The following is a 26,363-nucleotide window of genomic DNA, read 5'->3' on the forward strand; positions in this document are numbered from 1 at the left end:
GTCAGCGGAGACGGAGTCCCGCCCCTATCGGGCGGCTCCTCGTCCCCTATACTCGACATCACAAGACGCTCACAAACACTTACCTACTACAGTAACCAACACCAACAGAAAATTTAAGATCTCAAAGCGGGTTGAGCACTCAAGATTGATGCAGTGAACAATCCTAACCTAAACACGTGTGTTAGCCAACACAAGAACAGGCAGAATCCTAAATAAAAGTATTTTCTTTCTCTTTTTCTTTTATTCTTTTCTAACATGATTCAAATGACAGATGCCAAACTGATGTAACTAAGTCCCTCCTACTGTTACGCAAACTATCGATACTTTTGCATGTACCTAGTGCTAAAAGTGGCAATAGCATTATTTTAAACGTTACATTATCGAACTGAAAGTCTTATTTGAATTTTAAAATATAATTTATTCAATACATCGAGTGTGCACTTGCAAATTAATAATAAGTTCGTTTATTTTAAGCTTTTATTTTTTACCGATTACCCTTACTTCTAGCAATTGCAGCCTATTGAAACAGCATTGTAAAGGCGTTCATTAAAGAAAGTAAGTTAATATAACACAGTGCCTACGCAATAACATAACACTTTGTTAGCAAATTTGAGTTGAAATATTCGAACAATCAGCAGTTTTAATGTGATTTAATTTTTTCAAGCGTTATATCTCTATTGGAAAAAATAAAAAAATTGTTACCACCTCAAAAAGTTACATAATCATCATGTGTCATTTGAATCGTGTTAGAACAAATAGACTATAATGACAATGACTACACTAAAGTATTAGAATTAACGTAAAACAACCTACATGGAGTCGTTATTTAGCTGCACGTGTATATTAGCGACGTTGAAAATTGTGGTGACAACTGATTGGGAAACAACCTTCTAAAAAATATCATTACTCAGCTACGAACAAATAATAAGTCAGGAATTGTAACTGCGTTATAAAAATGGAAACTGTGTCCTAACTGTGTCCTGCGCTAAGGTGCGCATGCGCGTCATTTAATTTTGACTGACATTTATTTTGCAAGTTTAGTGAGCTCACGTCAAATTTACGCACTTTTGATTGTGAACAGCTTTAAATTATCATGCCAACGTGTGTTATGAAGTGGTGCATGAACAATGCAAAATTAAAATGTCCAGGGATCACTTTCCACTAGTAAGAAGTCGTAAAATTAGATTTATATTCAAAAATGTTCAAATACATTATCAGTTGGAGATGGTCATTATTATGCAACATCAAGTCTGTGGTATATGACTCACGTAATGTAAATTGCAGTTTCCTCGCCCCTCTTCATACTTTCTTCTTTCCTGTATCGCCCAAACAATAGGTACTTACAAACAGTCTTTATATTTTTTACGATTTTTAGTGTGAATAATATAAGATACAATAGTTTAATGTCAACTGCTCATCACCTTTTACGAAAGATTGCTTTTTCCGATGCAGAGACGTTCATTATTCAAGAGTCCTGGTGCTTCACCACCCGTTCTATCTCACCATACCTATGCATTACGAGGGGCATAAATTGCTTAGCAACTGTGTTAAAATAATTAAACCCGTGAAATACTTGTTATTGAGTAGTACCTAACTTTGGTCAACTGTGGTTTTCACTTGTCTTTATCATTAGTTCCACTTCATCAAATGATGATGTTCAAGAGCAAATTCACGAGTTATTACTAAATATATCCAATTTACCATCGGTGTCCCTACAATATTTGAAGAGTTCCCTCAATTTCCTTAGGATCCTTAGGTTCCGAGGTAACAACCAAAAAAATACAACCGAATTGATAACCTCCTCCTTTTCCTTATTGATAACGTCATTGAAACGTTAGATGTAAGTGATCCGTCTTAACGCCAGTTGTCTATGTAGTGTGTGCATCTGACATTGCATCACGCGAGCCAACCAATCCCTGCTTTGTTTCTGAATTTTAACCATTCAACAAGCACGTCTATTTGCAACCTTGAAATTGATCCTTTGAATCATAAGTCGTTTTGGTTTTAGCTATGGCCACTTTTTGTGTTGGATTTGTTCTGAGTTACGCTTCTTGACTTATTATTTATTCGTAGTTACTCAGCCTCAATCGAACAAGCAAAAGCTTGCACTATAGGTGCTAGTCAACGGGAAAACATACTTATTGAAGTGTGCGATGGATTATACATACTTATTAAAGATCCAAGACACTATAATAAAAATTAGAATTCTTCATTCATAAAAAACGTAATTATATGTATGTTAGTCTTTAAGATCTAATTCTAAGGGCCGTGTCGCCTGAAATACATGTTTTATTATTATTATTATTTATTATAACATTGCCCGTCAATAATACTATATTTTTATGTATGTAAGTGTATGAGAAAGCAATAATAACCAATGTTTTGTTCAACAGTGGCTCACAAGGGGTTCCCGAAACAGCAAAATTTGCTTCAGGCTTTCATCTCGGACTTCTCCATGAACCCCCACAAGCCCATCGAACAACAGCCGAAAAACGAATACTTAACATCATTCCTCAAAGGACTCAAGGTAATTAATCTATCTCACTAATATTATAAACTAGCTGTTGCTCGCGGCTTCGCCCCCGTTCGTCTTTTAATTTTATGTTATAGTACATTGTGCATTAAGGGGCGTAAGAAGGGGATTACTAACGAGAGTCTATTAGAAGCCCGACGCCGGAGATGGAGGGCTTTAAATCACTCGAGTTTGTAATCCCCTTACGGCCCGTGATACACACAATGATTTTAATAACATTGACACTTTCAGCACCCCATCGGAACTACCCGCTCGCCCGGACAAGAGATGTCGCTACTAAGCAATCAAATTAAGATTGATTTTTGGAGTCTTTTTGTATTATTTATTTCGAATCCAAATTTTTGTTACTTTTACGGTCATCCCGTAAAACCCATTTCGAAAATACAAACTGAAATATGGATGAACAGAAAAACCAGGAAAATAAGACCAGCGCTGTACAGTCAAGGGCAAAGATATCGACACGGCCAAAGTTACAAAATATGTATACACGACCACTTAAGGTCGTGTATACATGTAACTTTGGTGTCGATATCTTTGCCCTTGACTATACCTGGGTTCGATTCCCACTGCGGCTACAGCATAGATGTCGCTAGTGTCGCTGCTTAAGTGACTAAATAGGAACAAACAAGCTGAGATATGTGGTGCATAGGAGAAATTCGTGTCTGTACCACTGTCCAGCGGTGGTGTAGCGGTATAGCACGTGACACGGAATGCCGAGGACCTGGGTTTGATTCCCAGCGCTGGTTTTATTTTTCTGGTTTTTCTGCGCATCCATAATTCAGTCGGTATTTTCGATATGGGTTTTACGGGATGACCGTAAAAGTAAAAAAAAATTGGAGTTGAAATAAATAATACAAAAACACTCCAAAAATTAATCTTAGCAAGTAGGTTTTTTTTTCTAGTGCCGAGTGTTCGGCATTTAAACTCTCAAGCTGCCAAAATCAATTTCGACCCATCCCTAACATTTTGCTTTTGTTTTTAGGTGGTCGCTTATATAGGAGGGGATACGTCGCGGACAGGCCAGAAACGCGAGTTCATTGTGAACGGCCTGTCTGAACCGGCGGATCGGCATACATTCCGTATGGATCTCCCCAACGGAGGCCACAAGATGATCACCGTAGCGGAATATTTTCAAAAAGTGAAGAATGTCAGGTTAGTATCTGATCTAATATTTAAGCCAAGGGCCAGAGGCCGTATTATCTAATGTGCTGACGTTCGCGATCGTGTCACTATCTTTTTCTATCCTCGTCTTATGCCGTATGACAGAAAGAAAAGGTGAAAACGACCATGATTCCAAGCGTGTTACACAATAAACCATAAGGCCTCTGATCTTAAGTCATTTTTTGTTTTAAATACCTGTTTTCATATATACTTATTTGCTTTTAGGTTGCAATACCCCCGCCTAAATTGCGTGTGGGTGGGCCCCAAGGATAAGAACATCTACTATCCTATGGAGCTCCTTGAAGTGGCATATGGTCACGTAAGTAATAAAACTAATAAGGATTCAGTGCATTGTTAAATTTGAAGAAAATATTAATGATTTTTGTCTATAAATAGGCCCGCAACAAGCAACTGAATGACAAACAGCTGTCAACTATGGTGAAACAAGCCGCGACGCCCCCCGACGAACGTAAGCGTAAAATCGAAGAAGTCATCAAAGACGTAAGTTAATTTACACAGCTAACAATAACAGCACATTACAGCCACTAGAAGCGGCAAAATGGCAAGAAGTTTCACGCAACCGTTCAACAACAATTCAAACCCTCCAGTAGTAAGGATAAGCGCAAACTTACTTCCACCACCTCACCCAATGGTCAGAAGCTGCTGACAACTGTAATAAACAACTGTAATTTAGGAGAAGTTGAGCGAAAGAGTAAAAGTGCCTTTAGCAGGGTTAACTTGAACTTCTTTACTAATCTCAAACTGAACTCAAAAGTGTACTACATTACATTATTTGCTAGCTTATATACTAGGTAACTAGAACACTTCTAAGGTGAGATGGTGGCGTGGCTTATCTGGATCGATCGCGCATGAAATAGATATCACTGCATTCCAAATCAATCTACACGATCCAGATAAATAATGTGCCAGCCATGGCACAGTGTGATTAGGACCCTAATTCATAAACATGACAAGCTACAAGTGACAATGATAATACATTGCATCAGCCCCAGCAGATAGATGTTCCTGCACTTCAACTTCTTGCCGAAGAGTGTGGTCTTCCGTCGCTTTAGGGAAGCAAGGATAAAAATCCTTAAATAACTTTTTTTATTGTATTTTTTGTACGCCTTTTTTGTGTTTTTTTTATGTGTTACTGAATTTTACAGCGCATTGGTTTTTACTTTTATGCTGTATTTTTTTAATTGATAAAGTCATAAATAATTTTCTGACTTGAAGAGTTCCGTATTATGCCGGACTACATGTTGGCTTTGTAATGACCTGACGTGTCTTTAATTTTGTTTGAAGAAAATTATTTTCTGTCTTAGATGAACTATACAGGCAACAAGGATTTCAAGCAGTTCGGCTTGGAAATATCCGATAAATTCTTCGCTGTCCAAGCGAAAGTGCTGCCCGCACCCCAATTGGAGACCGGCGATCCACGTGTGACCACGCCAAGGTGAGTTAATCTTCTAATGCAAACACCCGCTGCCTGTGGTGGCATAAATCAGTTCGCTAGGGACATAATCAGTAAACAGGGCTCGATAATCAGTAAACACGCGCCGACAAGTACCGACACGTCTTCCAAACCGATACCGAGCGCTAAAGTATACGACCGACAGTTAGGTCCCTTTTTTACTTAACTTGAAGGGATAATTTAACTCATAATAAAACGATTTAAACACTTGTCTCTGTCAAATTAGAATTTAGACCCTGCTTATTAATACATATAGAGTAAAAAAAGAAAAAATGATTTTTTTTCGACATTTTACTTTAAACGCGATTATCTCTGAAACTAGGACCGACAATAAGTTCCCTTTGTTCAGCTTTTTCCATTCTAACGACAGGTTTCCAGAGGTTATGTTGTCTGGGCACAGCTTCCATTATTACGGCTCTGTTTCTATTATCTGGTTGTATTTTTACAATACGTTACCAAGACGTCAAAATATCTATACACCTTTATGCCACTAAACATAAGGTCGATGTATACATGTTTTGACGCTATGGCTGTAGATAAATTACTTTGATCTGAGTAAAACTTTATTTCAATGCTCCGTCTGAGCCACGCTTTGATATGGAAACACATGAATTAGGTAAACTGCAAGGTCGGATCGAGACTGGTGCTTTATTTCATAAATCATTAACATAAGTATAAAATATTTCATTTCATTTCAATCCAACTATAATAACGGATTTTTCCCAGTCAGTAGTTTTGTATCAGAAATGAGGAGATACGTAGAAGAACAAAGGTCACCGACATAGTCAAGCGAATTAGCTCGTTGAAGTCGCAATGGGCAGGCCATAGCTCGGAGAACAGATGGCCGTTGGGGCCGAAAAGTTCTCTATTGGAGACCGCAGATCGGCGAGTAGCGTACGATTTCTACCAACGAGATGGATGGATGACCTTGGTTAAAGTCGCGGGTTCACGGTGGATGCTAGCCGCTTTCATCCGAGGCCACTGGAGGTCTATGGAGAAGGCTTACGTCCTACGGCTGATTATGATGATGATTAGTAGTTTTGTATACAACCGGTTTGTATTATGGTCCAACTGTTTAAATTCCACCCACGAGCGTTTTTTTTTTTTGATGATTATACATAATTTACTTATTTAGGAATGGAGCCTGGAACGCACAGAAGCTGCTGAAGGCAGAAACACTGCAGCGATGGGGCTTTATTGTTATCGAGCCCTCCTCGCGGTTCCCACCAGATTATGGTGGAATCATTGCAATGGTAAGATCAGGTTTTAATTTCTTAGATGATACCAACAAACTTCACGACGATTTTTTTTTGTATGGACATGACGAGACGTCCGAACTGATGTCATTTATATGACGTCAGTTGAGTTCATCATACCTCTATCTCAGTTGAGGTCAGGTCTGGTTCAGAAGAGATCGGGGTCAATCAAGACTCAGTTTTATAAAAAAAAAAAATTACAATGCCTTAGTAGCCGATAGCTGCCGCTTCCGCCGCACCGCCATTTTGTCTTGATAGCTATCTTGTTATGGTTAGCAAGTAGGCAGCTTATGCCTATAAAGCTCAGTTTAGACTTGCAAGAATAATCGTGCATTACATTGCGAGGCCGTAAAGTGAACTAGTCCGAAGTGGTCAATCGAGTGCTGCAAGCGAATGCAACTTGCACGATTTTCCTTGCATGTCTAAACTGAGCTTTATATCGATCCGATGCGGACAATAAATAAGTTTATTCTTGATGAGATGAAAGTAATACCTAAATAATATGCTGATGCCATTACAGATTTTAATTTTATTTTATGAACGAATTTATGATTTTTTTTTGAAATTTTAATTTTTTTATCCTAAATATTATCTCATCATCATCACCCCAGCCTATGTACGTCCCACTGCTGGGCACAGGCCTCCTCTCAGAACAAGAGGGCTCGCAGTTTTGTGCAGGTTTCCTCAAGATGTTTTCCTTCACCGCAAAGCTCCTGGTAAATTTCAAATGTAATTCCGCACATGAAGTTCGAAAATCTCAGAGGTGCAAGCCCACGACCCTTTGCTCGAGAGGCGATAGGTCAAACCGCTAGGCCACCACGGCTCCAAATATTATCTATTTTGTTCTATCTCAACGCCAATTAAAACAGTAATTGTGTTTTAAATTTAATTTATAAAGTTAATGGACTAGATTCTAGTCTAGTCACTAGAATAATGTAATTAGATAGACTTTTAATGCAGGCTAAATTATTACTATTATTATTCGAATTTCATTCAATTCTAGTAAATAAAAATATTGTGACACCTCCCTCGAGGTAACATGTATGACAGACTTCAAACACCTAACAAACTAACAAACTACATTTAAGCAATTGAATATAAATAAATAAATACTTGCACAGGACTAGGAGTTGACATACGTGAAAAGTCTTGCTAGGTTGTGACATATTTTTTTTTTTCAGATCAAGAGTTGTGGCATTCAAATGGGCATGACTGTGACAGAGCCGGTAGTGAAGCACTTTAACCTGCAAATAAAGGATCTTAAAAACATGCTGTTCAAATGCCTGGATGAACAAGTCAAGTTCTTGTTCATCGTAGTTTCTACGAGAGGAAAAGATTATTACCACAAGGTCAGTGATTATGATTAATTTATTTAAATACTAGCTGTTGTCCACGGCTCCGTCTACGTGGAATTCGTTTATCGCCATCCCGCGGGTACTATGCGAGTTTCCGGGATAAAACAATCCTGTGCCCTTCCCCGGGACTCCGAACTATCTGTATAGGTAACCGATTTTCAGTTCAGCGGCTTAGACATGATAAGGCAACAAAGAAAAAATAAAAACAAACAGACTTTTCAAACTTTCGCATCTATAATATTAGTGGGGTCGTAATACATTTATTATTTATTTATTTATTTATGCCACTAAGGCTGTATAGATATTTATGCTCTCGACTCTACAAGTCGCTGCGGTCAGGCAAAAGGTAACAAGTTTTTTTACGTTACATATTAAGAGCGTTCATCATACCTGCTGAGCTGGCAACGTTGCATTTATTTTTTTAGTTTTTCTCGGTTATTCCATAAAAATTCAATCAAAATTAAAAATGTGGCCTGATGGAACTGTTCTTAATATAAAGTTAATGTGTCTACTTCAATAATTATTCGTGATAGACTTTTATTTTCTTTTGTTCGTTTTTAAAGAATATAAAAGTCACGAATCGAGTTTGACAGTTTTAGAGATGTACCATTTATCGAGTGAACTACTATCGATTTTTTTAAGAGTTATTAGTGCCTATTTTTGGAGAAGTTGCATTATATTTAAAAAAAAGTATATATTTTTTCAGTTTTCCGCCCACTGGGCCACCGTTTTCTCGTTCTCGCTCGAAATAATCCCTCAAACGAATTACAAACAAACAAACAAACAAACTCCCGACTCTGGGAGTTCAAAACAGTCTTTTTAGGCCGTTTAATCATTTTGCCAAAAAATAACAAACTTAACGAGAAACACTAACAAAAGCCAACAACAATAATAACAGAAATGAACAATAACAAAATACAATGCAAAGAAAATGCAACGGAAACTCGTATACAAGGCAGACACACTCGTACTGACAAGCACTGGCTACAAGAGGCACAAGATGGCTGCGGCCGTGTTCCAAATAGCCGCGTTTACAAAATCTTGCAAGTTTTGTTTAAAAATTTAAAATATCTTAGTGTTCATTGTTATTGAACAATGAACCGCGGCAATGAGGGCTATCGTTTTTTGTCTTTCTAGATGGCGCCACTGTGGCGTGAGGTTTTAAGTGTGGCTTTCAAATTCTGTTATTACGGGTGTGAAAACAAAGTTTGGATAAAAATCATATTTAATACACCTTAAAACCGTACCATAAAAATATCGAGCAACCACAGTGTCGCGTAGTCCCGTTTTGTTCGGAAAAAAGGGAGGACAAAAGTTTCCGAAAAACAAAACTGTCTCAAAACACAGACATTAATTGCCCCGTAACGCATAATTCCCATAATTAATTTCAGGTAATGCAAAATATTCACAAAATTATTCTAATTATAAATAAACCCGCGTAACTCACCCATAAACTATGAGATTTGACTTGATTTATTTGATTCGGAAATCCGAGACCTCATGCTACACTAGCGCCTCTAGCGGCGAATTCATAATAATATGCGATAGCCCTCATTGCCGATAATGTTGTGTCACGTCACTCACTACTCTGTTCCGTTTCACGAATTGCGTCATTAAAAAAAATATATATTTTTCTATCGTATTCGATGGAGTCTATTTAATGAACACTGATATTACTATATATTTTTCAAAATTACAGTTTTACATTTTTTTGTATATTTATGTGCTATATTATATGCTATGTTTACGCATATCACACATCACTCACTTCTATGGCACACATTCGGTGCCAGTGACACAGTCTGTGACTTTTTAGTAAAATACTCGTAGGTGTCCAATGGTGTGGTGGCTGGTGTGCCCAGCAGTGGAGTGGGACGTTATAAGCTGAGATGATGATGATGAGGTGTCCAATATTTAATGATAATTTAACTGACAGACTGATTATTTACCTCAACATAAGAATAAATTGCGACTTAATTTTGTTTTTATGTAATGTAACTAGTCTAGTGTATGTATACTCCATCTATTTTAACCTTTAAATTTATGGTCAAATTGTAACACACGTTTCTCGGTATTTCGAACACAAATGGAGTAGTAAAAATACCTACATGTACATTTATTGCCGGTATTTATTATGTTTTTAGGGTTCCGTACCTCGATAGGAAAAAACGGAACCCTTATAGGATCACTTTGTTGTCCGTCTGTCCATCCGTCTGTCAAGACCCTTTTTCTCAGGAACGCGTGGAGGTATCAAGCTGAAATTTATGTCAAATACTCAGGTCTACTGTCCCTTAGAGCTGTGAAAAATCAAACTTCTAAGCCAACGCAATCAAAAGACAGCCGTTTATGCTGCAAATTTTCGAAACTCGCAAGGGAATCAAAACCTACAGGGTACTTCCCGTGAACTCAGAATCTTGAAATTTGGTATGAAGCAACGTCTCTAATAGCACAGATAAAGGAAAAACTGCGAAAACCGTAAATTTTTAGTTACATCATATAATTGTTTAATAATTTTTAAGTTTCTACCTACAGGTTTGTACGGAACCCTCGGTGCGCAAGTCCGACTCGCACTTGGCCGGTTTTTTTATTATAGAAGTTAACACAATTTTAAATAATTTCGTTGTTTCATTTAAAAACGAGTGCAAAATTTTACGGTTAAGTTTCAAATGTTAAAATAAATAACATTTTTTTTTAGGTGAAGCAAATGGCTGAGCGCGATGTGGGGATCTTGACTCAATGCATCAAAGAATTTACTGCAGAAAAGCGTATGAACCCGCAGACAGTGCGTAACATCCTGTTAAAGGTACCATTGTTGTTACAAGCTTAAGCCCAGTTCTGCAAGAAAAATCGCGTAAACTGCATTACATTGCGGCGCCCGATTGACCACTACAAACTCGTTACGTTACCTTTGCGGCCTTGCAATCGCAATGTGATGCGACTTGCACGATTTTTCTTGCGAGAATAAACCGGGCTTTAGAAAAGGAGGTTGTAAGTCCGGATTTCCGGCTATTCTCTCTCGTAAAATTTTGTGAGCATGGTCGATACTAATATTATGGATTTTTTTATCAATTTAGTGTAGAAATTTTACAAAGTATCGAAGCCATGGGCGGTTGAAAATGTAAAAAATATCATATTTCAGTCATTTCTAAAAACGCGCGAGGTCTATAGCTCACAGTCACTAGTAGTCAATTATATTAGAGAAATATAATTGACTACTTATGGATAAGTTGAGTTTAAAGCCCGAGCTAAGTAAAGCCGTACGGATCACTGGTTGGACCACAAGCTCTATCTTTCAAGGTATTGTTTTACGCAGATGCTGTGCATCACCTCTGGGACTACTTACTAGATTTGTATAAGGTCACACGGGAGCAACACTTTAGATGAAGTATGGTGGGCAGCCAACTTGGTCATGCATGACATTGCGGTGCTCGATCGATCTCGTGGAACTTGTTAGGATTGTGACCCTAATGATGATTGATGATGATTGATGTAAAGAGGCCGTATTGTCCAAAGCGTTGATGTTTGCGATCACATTCGCTATCTCTATCTACCCTCGTGTTAAACTGTAACAGAAAGAGGTGCTGAAAACGATTGATTCCAAGTGTGCTAGACAATAAGGTCTCTAGGTCTAACGGTTTGTCGGTTGGAATTGGATATTTAACTTGTTCAATTGCAGGTGAATTCGAAGCTAATGGGAATCAACCAGGCGTTGGACAACCGCTCCATGCCTGCTTGCCTTAAACAAGGCCGCGTGATGGTCGTAGGTGCCGACGTCACCCATCCGTCTCCCGAACAGGTAACTAATGCTCTTTTCTCTAAAATGACCGTAATAGTTGACATTATTCTTTACATATCAGAAGGTGAAGTGCGTAGTTTATGGTCAGCGAAAAATTTAAAAGTTAAAAATATTGCAGGCGCGCTAGCTCGACAATAATGAATTAGCGCTCCTGCAATCAGTCACATATTTTTTAAAGTTAAGAAGGACATGGAAATGTTGGCACAAGTCATATACAGGCATACAGCTAACTCAAATGGCCTGTTTCAGTTATTTTGTTTGAACTCCGGACTTTTCTATTGGGTCTGAAACAGCTTGTGGTGTTTTCAGTGGATAAATACACCTGCAGTGTATTTTAATGATAAAAAAAGGTGCGAATGAATAAAAATTTTATTGGAATAAAATTAAATGTCATAATATAAACATATTATTGATTAAGTTTATTCTAATTTTTATTTTTTTCTCCACCTTTTTTGAAAAAAGCTTTATATTAGTCTCGGCTGGAATAGCAATTGCTGACCGTAAAATAATTAAAACATACTAGAACTGGCCAAAAGCGTGTCTGACACGCTCACCGTAGCTGTTACGAAAAATCAAGTAATATTATTCTAATTTTGTACGGAATTTACAAAGTAGGTTTTTATATTCGGTATTCGGCATATTCGGCAGGTTTACCGAATATTCGGCTAAATCACCGAATGTTCGGCAAATTGGTACTTTTCTTTTTACTGTATTGAACCATGTATGAAATGAGTGTTAAATGTGTTATTTTTATGGGGTACAGTGAGGTTTTGTTTATGTTGACACTGTAGCTTTATTTTCTGTTATTAGCAGATAAAAAAGATGATTATTAATTAAAAACAAAATATAAGTATGTAGCTTCTTTAAGATTAAGCTACAGAAAAAGTCAAGCAAGTTTTTTGTTTTAGTCAAGAGTTGCATGATTAAAAGTCTCAACAAAAATGAATCATATTTCTAGTTTCTACTTAGGAATCAATTATTATTATTATTATTCTACTGGATGGCAAACGAGCAAGTGGGTCTCCTGATGGTAAGAGATCACCACCACCCATAAACATCTGCAACACCAGAGGTATTGAGATTATGCCGAATATTCGGCCGAATAATCAGTTCGGCAAAAGTTTTACCGAACATTCGGCCGAATATTCGTATTCGATGAAACCCATGTTCGGCCCATCTCTAGGTACTATTTACTCACTGTCTATGTTTTAGTCGGCCACGCCCAGTATTGCAGCGGTTACAGCGTCGATTGATCCCAGGTGCTTTATTTACAATATTGCACTGAGCATACAGACGCCAAAGGTAATTGAACTAAAAATACTCGTTAATATATGAAGATAGGTCAGCAGCAGAAGTAAATAAGCAGTTGTAGTGCTTCACATTACCTAAACACCTCTTACCTTGGGAGTAGTCGCGTGTAGATCATTTTGAGCACCGTAACCGCTCATCCACTTCTGCTGCTGACTGTACAGTTAGCATCAAGTAGCGGCACACTTTTGTACTTTGTCGTTTCATAGCCTAATATATATAAGTATGTATTTAAAAATACATATATTCATATTTAAACATTATGCGATAGTGTCACCACTCATATTTCATTTGTTTTTCTCTTTACAGAAAGAAATGATTGTAGAGTTTGAAGATATGATGGTAGAGCATCTGACTCTATACAGGCAGCGTAATGGGGCCCTCCCTACGAAGATCTTCGTCTTCCGCGACGGTGTGTCCGAGGGGCAATTTGCTCAGGTACTTTTACAAATGCTAAAAACATGTTAATCAATTTTTAGGCCCCGCCTTTAAGTCATATTACTACAAGTTGATTCACAAGAGCTGGCACGAATTAATCAAAACTGTTAACACAGATTGATTCAATAAGAGGTGATAATCGTGTATTTAAACAATCTCGTCTCATAACCACTAAAATGCAGTGTAAAAAGTATTGTGAACTCCATGATCCTACTAATATTATAAATGCGAAAGTCTGTGAGTATGATTGTTACTCCTTCATGCTGAAACGGCTGGACGGATTTGAATGAAATTTGGTATGTAGATAGCTGGACATCTAGAATAAAACATAGGCATTTTATTCCGAAACAATATCTCGAAACAACAACCGCTGGGATTTTTTCAATTAAGCTGCTGGGTCTAATGATTTACTTGTGTGAAGCCACGGGTAAACACACAGACCTTATAATGTTTATTATTATTATTTTATCGACATATGACCTTAAGAGTTTACCTACCTTGCGTAGGTACGAAAAATTCGACACGCTAGGTTCTCATACAGTTTGAAGCGCTCTTTTCGTCTCGATATAAGGTCTGTGGGTAAACACTAGTAGTAAAATAATTGTAGCCATCTATTACCTTTTTAATTGTAATAATGTGTGGATTATATTACATTGTCTACGAATAAATAATAAGTTAGGAAGCGTCACTCAGAACAAATTCCACACAAAAAGTGGCTATACCTTAAACCAAAATGACTTATGATTCTTATACGAATAATTTTCATGGTTGCAAATAGACGTGGAAATTCAGAAAGAAAGCAGGGCTCGGTTTGCTCGCGCGATGCAATATCAGATGTCAGTCAGATGACTCGCTGAACACGCTTTTAAGGGCGCTGTACGTAGTGAAAACTACAATTTTAGAAAATATTTAAAATATACTTACACAATACTTACAACTGCAATTTTTTTATATGTATATTTTCAGTCTATTAGCTAGTTTTTGACTTCATCAAAAACACGATTGCTGACAAAAACCTCGATAGATTATTTTTTTGAAAAAGAGCCTTCATTTACACGTTAAACCAAATATTATGAAAACTATTATGAATATCAACACAAAATTTGCTTTATTAAATAGTTTTTAGTAGATTTAGATTTATGCTTTATAGATTTTCGATAGGTTGAGTACATCAATCATACCAATTTATTTCGTCTTTGGCAAAATAAAACGGTTCAAGCGCGCGGGCGGCGGCCAAAATGTTTCGGTGAAGCGGTTCTATGAAATACTTGAAGAAGTGATTTGCCACTGCGTTCCTTCTAAGGAAGTAAACAATAATTTAAGATATCCAGTCTGGTACTCAAGACCTTTAATAAAAATTATAAATGAAAAGCTAAAATTCCATAAAAAATGGAAAATTTACGGCCGGCTTGGCGACTACAATACGTTCGCTATACTTAGAGAGCGTCAGAGGCGAATTCAAGAATCGTGTTACCGGAACTATATAGTACATGCGGAGTCTAAAATAAGAGAAAATAGTAAATATTTTTGGCGTTTCGTTAACTCGAAAAAGAATAACGCTTCAGGCTCTTCTATCCCGGACTCTATGTTTTTGGGCAGTGAGACTGTTTCGGATGGTGTCCAGATTTGTAATCTGTTTAATAGATATTTTCACTCGGTCTTTGAAACGTCGGTTGCCAGTGATGGTACTTTTGTTCCTTCGGATGATTTTTCAAATTGTATTAATATTAATGGAGTGGATATAACATGTGACAAAGTGTGTAATTATTTAAGGAATCTTAATTTAAAAGGGTTCTGGCCCCGATGGTATTCCACCCCTGTTTTGGTACCATAGCCGAAGCCAATTGTCATTGCCAATTACTATTCTTTTCAATAAGTCGTTAAAATCGGGGATTATGCCTGACTGCTGGAAGTGCTCATTTGTGACCCCTGTGTTCAAGGCAGGCGACAGGCATGATATTAGTAATTATCGACCGATTTCTAAGATTAGTGTCATTCCTAAGCTGTTTGAGAAGATCATCTATGACCACGTGTTTCCTGTTCTGAGATCAGTTATTGTCCAAGAGCAACACGGATTCGTTGACAGGAAATCCACTGAATCCAACCTTTGTGAATTTGTCGATCAGGTCTACACTGCGATGGACGGGGGTTTCCAGGTGGATGCCGTGTACACTGATTACTCAAAGGCTTTTGACAAAATCTCTCATGAGTTGTTATTGCGGAAGCTTGAGTTTGCTGGTGTACATGGGATCTTCTGCGTTGGGTCGAGTCTTATTTGAGAGATCGGTCTCAGGCAGTGGCGGTAAAGGGTTTCTGCTCAAGTTTCGTGCCTGTTCCTTCCGGAGTCCCTCAGGGGTCCCATTTGGGACCGCTTTTCTTTAATATTTTTATAAATGATGTAGTTTCTCAGTTTAAATCTAGTAACTGCTTACTTTACGCAGATGATAAAAAAATATTTAAGATTATTAAGACTGCTGATGATTGTTCGGAGTTACAAACTGATCTAAATAGTCTTGGCCAATATTGTAAAGATAACGCTCTACATTTGAATGTTAAAAAATGTAACGTGATCTCTTTACCAGAAAAAATAATGTTATTAAATATGATTATGTGTTAAATAATGAAATTGTACAGAGGACAACAACTGTAAAGGACTTAGGAGTGTACATTGATAGTAAGTTAATTTTTTGTGAGCACATACATAACATTACTAATAGGGCCTTTAAACTATTGGGTTTCGTACTTAGGTCTGGAAGGGAGTTCCAGAGCCCTAATACTATTTTAATTCTTTATAACTCCTTGGTGAGGCCAATCCTGGAATATTCTTCGGCGGTTTGGAATCCTCAGTATAACGTTTACAGGGACTCAATTGAGAGAATTCAAAATAAACTAATAAAACATATAAACTTTAAAGCTTCGCGATCTGGAAAGCATTTTGATGTGGAATTTGCATCTCTCGAGAGTAGGCGCACGTTCAGAGATCAGGTCATGTTATTGAAAATATTATTAAATGAGATTGACTCCCCGTATCTTTTGAGTAAATTAGGTTGAGAGTACCTCGCCTGAATTCGAGAAATCTTAATTGTATGCTTCATGTACCCTTTACTCATCGCAAATATGCTGCGAACTCATTCATTAAACGAGTTTGTAAAATGTATAACAGCAAATTCTCTGATATTGATTTATTTAGCATTTCTCTTAGTAAATATAAGACTGTCATTAGTAGTAGTTAAGTAATGTTATGCCATTTTTTGAGAATGGGTTATATGCACGTTCTCTTTTTGCAAGTCGTAGCCTTTTTTCTTTTCTTTGGTGTTTGTTATTTCTTACCCGTTTCATACTTTATTATTGGGAATTAATAACCTGTGGCAACTTTGTTGGTTAATGTTTGATGTCATTGTTTACAATGTAAGTTTTATTGTACCGTTTGTGCCCAAATACATAAATAAATAAATAAATAAATAAGTATTTCCCAGTCGCCAGTACACGCGTGTACGTAGTCGACGACGGACCTGTGCACATTTTTCTAACGCGCTAGTACTACTTTTGAGAGCAAATAATATGGGTAATCGCAGTATTAAAAAGTTAAGCGAAAGAGGAAACGCATAAGTGAACTCAGAGCACATATGAAAAGCATTAGAGTACCTAAACGGTAAGTACCTACCACACACTAAGCGACCGGCCGGAGTCGGGCCGAGTCAGCAGGGCTACTACGAAACTCCAAACTCGAAGTTCGTGTCGTGCGGTCCCTCTCGCTCTCGTACTAAATAGTATAAGTGTCAGAGGGACCGCAACCCACGAACTTCGAGTTTCGTAGTAGCCCTGCTGAGCGGATTTCACATTCGTACTACGACCGCAAGCTGGTTGGCGCGGGCCTCGGCTGCTCACGGACGCGGACGGCTTCGTCCAGATTCTACCGCAACTGCCATACAAATTGTAGGCACGTTGTATAAACCTATACTACTCACGGCGAACATGCGGCGAACCTTGCGGCTACTATGAAACTCGAAACTCGAAGTTCGTATCGTACCGTCCCTCTCGCTCTCGTATTAAATAGTATAAGTGTCAGAGGGACCGCAACCCACGATCTTCGAGTTTCGTAGCAGCCCTGCTGAGCGGATTTCACATTCGTACTACGACCGCGAGCTGGTAGGCGCGGGCCTCGGCTGCTCACGGACGCGGACGGCTTCGTCCAGATTCGACCGCGACTGCCATACAAATTGTAGGCACGTTGTATTACCTATACTACTCACGGCGAACATGCGGCGAACTACGCGGCGGCTACTACGAAACTCGAAACTCGAAGTTCGTATCGTACCGTCCCTTTCGCTCTCGTATTAAATAGTATAAGTGTCAGAGGGACCGCACGACACGAACTTCTAGTTTCGAGTTTCGTAGTAGCCCTGCTTGATCCCTTTGACAGTTTCACTGACATTTCTGATAGTAGATGCAACAGTTTCGATCTAAGTTTAGATTTTCTCATTTTTTTGCAGGCAAAGGTAATATCTTGCATTCAGCCAAGTTATTTAACATAAATTATTTTAATAAAATAAGATGGTTGCACTTGGTTGCACTAGTAAATTATTGACAAAAACATGTACTCCAACTGCAATCCGGCTGCAAAATGGGAGTTTGGATGCAGTTATTGCGCAGTTAGTACAACTGCACCAGCACTGGACCCGACTGTCAGAGGACTGCATTCCAACTGCCATTTTAGGCAGTCGGAGTGTAGTTCTTACGCAGTTCTGATGTAGTTCTGCCATTTTACAGCCGGATTGCAATTGGAATGCGGTCCGTGTGTACCAGACCGTACATTACGACGCCTACCGCCTACCTTATCAGCGACTTATTTATTATAGGAACTTCGATTTGTAATTTACCTTCACGTAAATCAAGCTTGGTTTTTTGGAATCTTTTTATATTTTTTATTTCCATTCCATTTTTTTTTTCTCTTACGGTCATCCCGTAAAACCTAAATTGAAAATACAAACTGAAATATAGATGCACAGAAAAACCAGAAAAATAAGACCAGCACTGGGAATCGAACCCAGGTCCTCGGTATTCCGTACCGCGTGCTATACCGCTACACCACTGCCGGTCAACCACCACTGCTGGTCACTGCTGGTGGACCAGCAGTGGTGTAGCGGTATAGCACGCGGTACGGAATACCGAGGACCTGGGTTCGATTTCCAGTGCTGGTCTTATTTTTCTGGTTTTTGTGTGCATCTATATTTCAGTTTGTATTTTCAATTTTGAAATTAGTTTGTCTTTAATTTTTTCTCCCAAAATGTATCATCTTTAAGTAAAAGTGAAATAAAGTGCCCGCTTGAAGTGTAGCCTTTAGAAATGGACTTGAAAAATGTATCAAAGAAAACGAAATTCAGATGTAGAATTATGAAAAGGAAACTAAAACTACTGAAATTAACAAAAATAGTAACTGGTATGACCAGATCCAAGGTCTCCATGTCACGTGTCGAGCACAGTGTATATTTGCTGTGTGGAGTGGTGAAAATCATCACCTCAAAACAGTAATCATACTTATAGATAAATGAAAGACAAACTAATTTCATTTTATATGGACTGGTTACTACCCAAAATTGTTGATTCCCGTCGAGCTCGGGGAATGCCACTAAGGGAAAAAGAATCTTCATCAAAAATAACTGTAGACCTCCTCTGACTGAAGAAAAGAACTTTCTTCTACATATCTATACTTTTCAAGCGACGAAAATAGGGAAAACATCGCTTCATGCTCCAGACAATCAACTTTGGAATCTCCTCTGACTGAAGATAAATAACTTTCTCCTACATGTCCATACTTCTCAAATCACGAAAATAAGAAAAGCATCGCTTCATGCTCCAGACAATTTTGGAAGAGCTATAAATTTATTTAAAACTAATTGTTGCCGTCGACTGCGTCCGCGCGGAATCCGATTTAGAGCAATTTTTTATTATATCCAAAAATATTTATTTTCCGTAACATAAAGTATCCTAAATGTTGACCAGACTAATAAGCTATCTAACTAACTAATTTGGCTCAGGGACCCAAAGAGGGTCTTGGCCTCCGAAACAAGAGCATGCCATCTGTCCCCGATCGCGCACAGCCTCTCTCTTGCCAGTCGTGGTCGTGGAGACGTCGATGATCCGCCTGGACACTGTCCTCCCAGCCCGATCCTCTCCCATTCGTAGTAGGTGGCCGAACCAGCGAAGTCTGTGTGATTTTGTTACGCCGATGATGTTGGGTTCAGCCACCAGGTCCAGGATCTCTCTCTTATTACGGATCCTCCACGTGCCGTCGTCTCTTTTGACAGGTCCCAGGATCTTACGCAAGACCTTCCTTTCCGCTACAAGGAGTTGATATTTCTCTTTGTGTGTTAGTGTCCAGGCCTCACAGCCATACATAAGGACAGGTCTTACGACAGTTTTTTAGATCCTTAACTTTGTATGCCTGCTGAGAAGCCTGGACAACAACACCAATAAGCTATCACTACACAAAATTTCGTTGATTTCTGTTTAGTAGTTATGATTAACTCAGGAACTTTATCCATCCCCTTGGCCCATAGAGCTTATGGGAACGGAAGCATTACCATGTCCTCGGTACCGCTCTGCTTTCAGAGCATGACATTAGTGCGTGTGAGCTAACTTTGGGGGGCGGCAGACGTGAGCTTGCCTTCTGAATCCAAAAGCTTAATGGTTGCTTGACCTGAAATGTATATTTCAGATTTTTATTTTATTTATGACGGTGGAAGCATTCTACACTTCTACTGAACGTAGATATAGTTTAGATATAGTTAGTGTTTAGTTTTGTAACTAAGGGACCCCATACATCCCTGTATTATAATAATATTCTTTTTGTAATTTTTTCTTTAATTGTATACTGTAGTTTTTTAGTACCTATTTTATTTGCAATTATTTTATTTTGAAAAAACGACTTTCTGCCAAGTTTCTAGCGGCGCATTCTTCTTGGCATTGAATAATGATGGTCTTTCCGAAAGCGCTGGTAGTTTAAAAAATGACGTGTAAAAGTGCCTTTGCGGCCTATTTACTGAATAAATGATTTCATTTCATTTCGTAAAAGTGAACGGACAACTTTTTCTTTACTGTTTTATTATTATATGTATAGATTTGCCTAGCTTGTAATCTAGATTTTCAGATTGAAATAAAAATGTTTTTTTATTTGTATTGATTTACCTTTATATTATCCTTTTCATCATATCTATCTATCGACCTGTTCAGTCTAAATGTCTATCCATTACCTACGTTACAAATCAAACTGTGGGCATGAAGAGGCATAAATAATTTGTTTATTACCAAGACTATTCATATTAAACGAAGATTTTCTTTATTACACCAAAAAAATGTGTAATTATAATTTTAAGGAAAAATCCGGAATTCACATTAACCAGAATACGGATACAAACAGAATAAGGCCGTCAACGGGCTGCGTAACAGACGCGTGAGGCGCCCCGCATTCGCCTCCACCGCGTCGTCTGCTTCACCCCCTCAAATACCGAAAATTCTTCTATAAGCGCGCCTTAAGCCACGCCTACTAAAACACTGAAGACCATTTTTATAACGCAGTTACAATTCCTGACTTATTATTTATCCGTAGTATATGGTGTTTATTTCTTTTTTCTTGAATAACGAAGAAGTATAATGTACTTGTTTACAAAATATTAGGAGGTTCCTGTATAAATAAGAAATACGCTCACACCATTTTCTGATAATTTAACTGGCTGACTAAATAGAGTACTATTTTTTTACCCAGGAAGGAAACTACCCATTGTAGTACACGAAAAAGTTTTATGAATGAATAAGTTTTTTATGGCCAAATTTTTACGCATAAGCGTCCGGCAATTGTAGTTGCAGGAAGACCTGAATATATTAAAAAAATAGTAACCCATACTTCATCATCATCATCTCAGTCTATCTCCACTGCAGGGCACAGGGCTTCTCTGTATGAGAGCTACGAGGGAGAGAGAGAGAGAGGCTTGGGCGGAAGGTCCCACGCGGGCGGGCCCAGTGCGGGTTGGGAACTTCACACACGCCATTAAATTTCTTCGCTGATGTGTGCATTACTCACTATGATTTCGAATGTTATTTTGCACATAAATTCTGAAAAACTTAGAGGTGCGAGCCGGCTCGATCCCACGACCCTCTGCTTGAGAAGCAATAGGTCAAACCACTAGGCCACCACGGCTCATACTTGCAATTGCCCAATACTTGCAGGTGATGAATAGCGAACTGTTGGCGGTGCACCAGGCTTACCAGCGTCTAGCGGGCACGGCGGCCAAGCCTGAGGTACTGTTCCTGCTCGTACAGAAGCGCCATCACACCAGGTAACTCCCTAGTTTACTGTTTCATCACTCGTAAATAAATGTGGTGCCGTCTCTGTTGGTTATGTCAAAATAAACAGAGACGGCATTACATTTATCTGTCACATAAAACTTATCTATGAGTTGTGAAACAGGCTCTTAGTCTTCTACGCTATTCGACCCTTAAATTGGCAGTGTGCCACACGAGACCCATTATTCAAGACTATTTTTTTGTATTTTTTATGTAGAATTTTTTGGACTATAAGGTACCGACGAGGCTTGAATCATGAACTTTTTTCAATTTTGTCAATTTAATGGTTAACCGCAACTCCCTCGACATTTAGGGGCTGTTTCACCATCCACTGATTAGTGTTAACTGACGGTTAAATGTGATGCCGCCTCTGTTTGTTTTGTTCGAATAGACGGAGACGGCACCACATATAACCGTCAGTTAACACTAATCAATGGATGGTGAAACAGCCCCTTAATGTCAACTGATTAATTACCTGGACTCTTAAGGCTGCCTGTTCACTGGAGCAGAGCGAGGCAGCGGAGCGGTTAGCAAGATAAAAAAAATTACCAATAGAATTGCATAAAATCTCTGCTCCTCTTTAGTGGACAGAGAGTTGGTAACTAGTAAGAGCGAGGAAGAGGAGCGCGGAAGCGGGCAAAAAAACGAGGGCGAGTGGGGAAGCGGGCCAGAGCAACAAGCGCGAGCGGGGATGCTCCGCTAATGGAAACCGTCCGCGGCTACTCCGCACCGCATTACTCTCTCGCTCCTCTCCACTATCTTATCGTAGCTTCGCGCCTCCGTGACTATGCTCCGCATTATATTCTCGCTCCGCTCTGCTGCCTCGCTCCGCTCTAGTGGACAGGCACTTAAATCTATTTATTAGATGATCAAACGAACTTACCTGAAGTGAAGGTCGATCTTCATTATCTTGTCTTCGCCGACGATGACAGGATAATCTATTTCAAAGCAAGTAAAAATCTGATTTTACAGTTATTACACCTCTCAAATCTCTCACGGTCGACCGGTTAAGAATCACCCAATTCGAAATTATTATTTATTTGCAGATTGTTCTTTGAAAACAACCCGAGAAACGTGGAACCTGGCACAGTCGTAGATAGAGACATCGTGCATGCGACAGAGTTGGACTTCTACTTGGTAAGAAAAGTTGCAGACCATCTTCATACTCTTCTTTACATTTCTATCACCTATCTTCTTTACATAGAATTAAATAAAGTCACTTTCCGTTGCCTGTACGCTTAGAACATGAACTACGCAACGGATTTTAATGTGGTTTTTATCATCAGTTACATAATTTTCACGGAAGGTTATAATTATACTAGCTTTTGCCCGCGCGCGTCCGCCTGCGTGGTATTCGGTTATCGCGCGCTGTTTCCTCGGGAACTGTGCATTTTTCCGGGATAAAAAGTAGCCTATGTCACTCTCGGGTCCATAAACTGTCTCTATGCCAAAAATCACGTCGATCCGTCGCTCTGTTACGGCGTGAAAGACGGACAAACACACAAACATACAAACACACTTTCGCATTTATAATATTAGTATGGATATGGATGTATGACACAAGCGACGCGCTCCAGCTTTGCATGTGTGTAGTTTTGGGGGAAAGGAGTTTAAAAATGTAAAGTGCCTTTGAATAGAGGCCTAGGCTTTTTTTTAATAGCACTCCTGCAAAGCCGGGGTGGGTCACTAGTGGCATTTTATATTTTTTTTGGCCATTTCGACTCGTAGCAACGTATATAAAAATTCACCGCCCATGGAACTCACTACTCCATGGGAGTACTGTTGCAGACATTTAAAAAATGTCGAAGCTATTGGAAAAAATGGCCGGGGGACGGTCTTTATTATTGTTTAGCCTAGAGAAGTGTCCCACTGCTGAGTAATGCTTCGCCATTTTCTGCATTTGTTCCGATTTTGAGTCATTTAATATTATTTTGCAATTTTTTCAGAAATTCTTTACAGGGTTGTTAAAAAATAAACCTAACCTAACCTAAGTTAATCTGTAGACTAAACTTTCATAAGTTTGCTATCAATAGTTTCACAGAGATGAGGCCCGTTTCACATGAGCTACATAGACAGCTTTCACATGGCACGGCGACCGTGCCGTGACCGTGCCATGTAAAAGCTGGCTATGTAGCTCATACATTTCTATTTAAACACGGCACGGCGACCGTGCAGTGACCGTGTGCATGTGAAGCGGGCCTTAACACTCCCCGTTCCTGCCAGCGCCTGGGCTGACTACACCGTTACCGTCCATCTCGTGGGATCCGTTATAACAGCACGTGTTTTCCAGGTGTCGCACCAAGCCATCAAAGGCACGGCGCGTCCAACGCGCTACCACGCCGTCTGCAACGACGGCGGCTTAAAGCACGACGAGGTGGAACAGCTGACATACTATCTATGCCACCTTTATTCGCGTTGTATGCGCTCCGTGTCGTATCCGACGCCGACGTATTATGCGCACCTCGCTTGCTTGCGCGCTCGCTCGCTTACTTAGTAAGTACATACCACTATGATTATCCATTTGAAGATTAGAATAAGTAATAAAACTATTGTGGATTTACTCTCGGATGATGTCTGTCATCATCATCTCAGCCGTAGGTAGTCCACTGTTGGACATAGGTATCCCCCATAGACCTCCAGTTGCTTCGGTTGGCAGCGGCTTGCATCCTGTGAACCCGCTGCTTTAACCTCTTCACCGCCACAGTCACCCAGTCGTGACAGCCAATAGAATGCCTCGCACGCCACGTTCATCTATGCATGACAAACAAACATTCAACACGAAATTAATCCTTCTGCAATGGAATTAAAAGTCAAGTTGATTTATCGCTGGTTTTTCTGTGGCGTAAAGAGCCTGTCACTTCATCCGTAGCGTGGCAATGAAGAGGTTAAACTAGGTCATCTGTCCATCTCGTTGGTGGACGTCCTACGCTTCGCTTGCTGATCCGCGGTCTCCACTCGAAAACTCAGATGATGTCAGTATAAAGTAACTATTTAAAAAGAAGTCACTTAATTTTTATCTTGTATTCATCACCATCATAAATCAGCCGTAGGACGTCCCCTGTTAGACATACAAATATTTCACACTGTCACTATATTTCTGTGACTTTCTAAATCCAGAATAACTTTACGCGTATGATTGAACGAATGGAAGTTTGATTTGACTCTTTAGCTCTTATTTATCTATAATGATCAGGGGTCGGACAAAAAGTGCGGATGACGTAAAAATTACGTAATCTTGCACACAAGATGATGTTTTTTATTTAAACTTCCGTGTGACATGTAGTAACAAAGTAGCATTAATGATGTAATAAAATAATCTTAAATAACTCAATGGAATTCAGTGAATAAAATAAATTTCATATCGTTTAATAAATAGGTTGATAAATGATAAGTGATAATTGTTTATGAAAATCAAAAATACTATTTGAAATCAACCTATAAGTGGTTTGACGTCATCGGCACTTTTTGTCCGACCCCTGATAATGATAATGTCTACAGAAAATTAACGAAACTGACTGACAGACAACGCATAACTAAACGAAGCTCGAGTCTTACTTATTATTTGGCAGACTAGGCTTCCTCATAGATCTCCAGTTGTTTCGGTTGGAAATGGCTTGCATCCACCGCGAACACGTGGTTTTAACCAGGCCATCCTTCCATCCGCTTGCCGATCCGCGGCCTCCAGTCAAAACTTTTTCAGCCTCAAACGACCATCTGTTCTCCCATTGCCACTTCAACGAGCTAATTCGCTTGGCTATGTTGGCAACCCTCGTTCTTCTACGTATCTTCTTATACCTGATTGAATCCCGTAGAGAAACCCCAAGTATACATTTTTTTGTATTACTTTAATAAGATAATTCGAATTAAATATCAAAACTTTTTTAGTGAAGAGAAATTCGACAATGCCGGGTTGGAGAAGGCGCCAAAGAGACTGCGCGTGCTCGACAAATGTTGCAGTATAGCCGTATGTTCTTCGTGTAACTCGAAAACATAATTATTTATTATAAAAACATATGTCAAAAATATATAAAATGACAAAAATAAATTAGAATTAAGTATGTTAATGTTAGCATAGTTTTCTATGAATTTAACAGTTTTTATTAAGTTATTTTTGATGATGACAAATGTTAAAGTATAGTATTCTATAGAAAATAGATTGACAGACTTTCTTTCAAGTCATTACTCTGAAGAGTAAATATGAGGCTTTGATTTATAATTCTGAAACTTGCCAGTTCCAAATTATGTCCTGTCTATTTATTGTATAATTAATCTAATTGTGTATATTTATATTTTCTGGAGTTGTCTTAACTATATGCTTATACAGGGTGAAATTTTGAGAAGAGAGGGTAGTAAGACATATCTCAATCGTTCATGTCCTGTGAGAAAGTTTTTAGGACAGCATAATAAACTTTTATGTTAAGCCGGATTTACTTTTACCAACTGATAACAAAGTGGAAGTTTATCAAAAAGGCCGTAATTAAAAAAAATATATATATGGTCATGGATTTCCGTTCCTAAAAACATTAAAACCTCCGGATCCCACTGGTTTTAGTACTAATAAACCAATTCTCGAAAAATACTTTTCGATAGCTACATTGAGTAAGCTAATTTGAAGTCTTCTATCTACTTTAAAATGTTTTTTTTTTGAAGTAATTATTTTAACGCTCTTTCTGATAGAAATAAAAACTTTTTTCGTTGT

The 26,363-nt window shown here is 38.7% G+C and overlaps 1 protein-coding gene across 3 annotated transcripts in view; it reads left to right on the plus strand.

Moving 5' to 3' along the window:
- Positions 1-26,017, plus strand: part of LOC141432131 (protein argonaute-3-like) — a 41,412-nt gene extending 15,395 nt beyond the window's left edge. For all 3 annotated transcript variants that reach the window (XM_074093580.1, XM_074093578.1, XM_074093581.1), the window contains 15 exons: positions 2,394-2,527; positions 3,516-3,685; positions 3,920-4,013; positions 4,091-4,195; positions 5,020-5,150; positions 6,304-6,421; positions 7,606-7,773; positions 10,475-10,582; positions 11,456-11,575; positions 12,788-12,877; positions 13,193-13,321; positions 21,548-21,657; positions 22,711-22,801; positions 23,955-24,157; positions 25,550-26,017. In XM_074093580.1, coding sequence (XP_073949681.1) covers positions 2,394-2,527; positions 3,516-3,685; positions 3,920-4,013; positions 4,091-4,195; positions 5,020-5,150; positions 6,304-6,421; positions 7,606-7,773; positions 10,475-10,582; positions 11,456-11,575; positions 12,788-12,877; positions 13,193-13,321; positions 21,548-21,657; positions 22,711-22,801; positions 23,955-24,157; positions 25,550-25,658 — 1,880 coding nt within the window. In that variant the 3' untranslated portion in view covers positions 25,659-26,017. The remainder of the gene's footprint in view (positions 1-2,393; positions 2,528-3,515; positions 3,686-3,919; positions 4,014-4,090; positions 4,196-5,019; positions 5,151-6,303; positions 6,422-7,605; positions 7,774-10,474; positions 10,583-11,455; positions 11,576-12,787; positions 12,878-13,192; positions 13,322-21,547; positions 21,658-22,710; positions 22,802-23,954; positions 24,158-25,549) is intronic.
- Positions 26,018-26,363: the final 346 nt, after the last annotated feature.

Source organism: Choristoneura fumiferana, chromosome 10 (genome assembly GCF_025370935.1).
Source record: "Choristoneura fumiferana chromosome 10, NRCan_CFum_1, whole genome shotgun sequence".
Lineage (NCBI taxonomy): Eukaryota > Metazoa > Arthropoda > Insecta > Lepidoptera > Tortricidae > Choristoneura > Choristoneura fumiferana.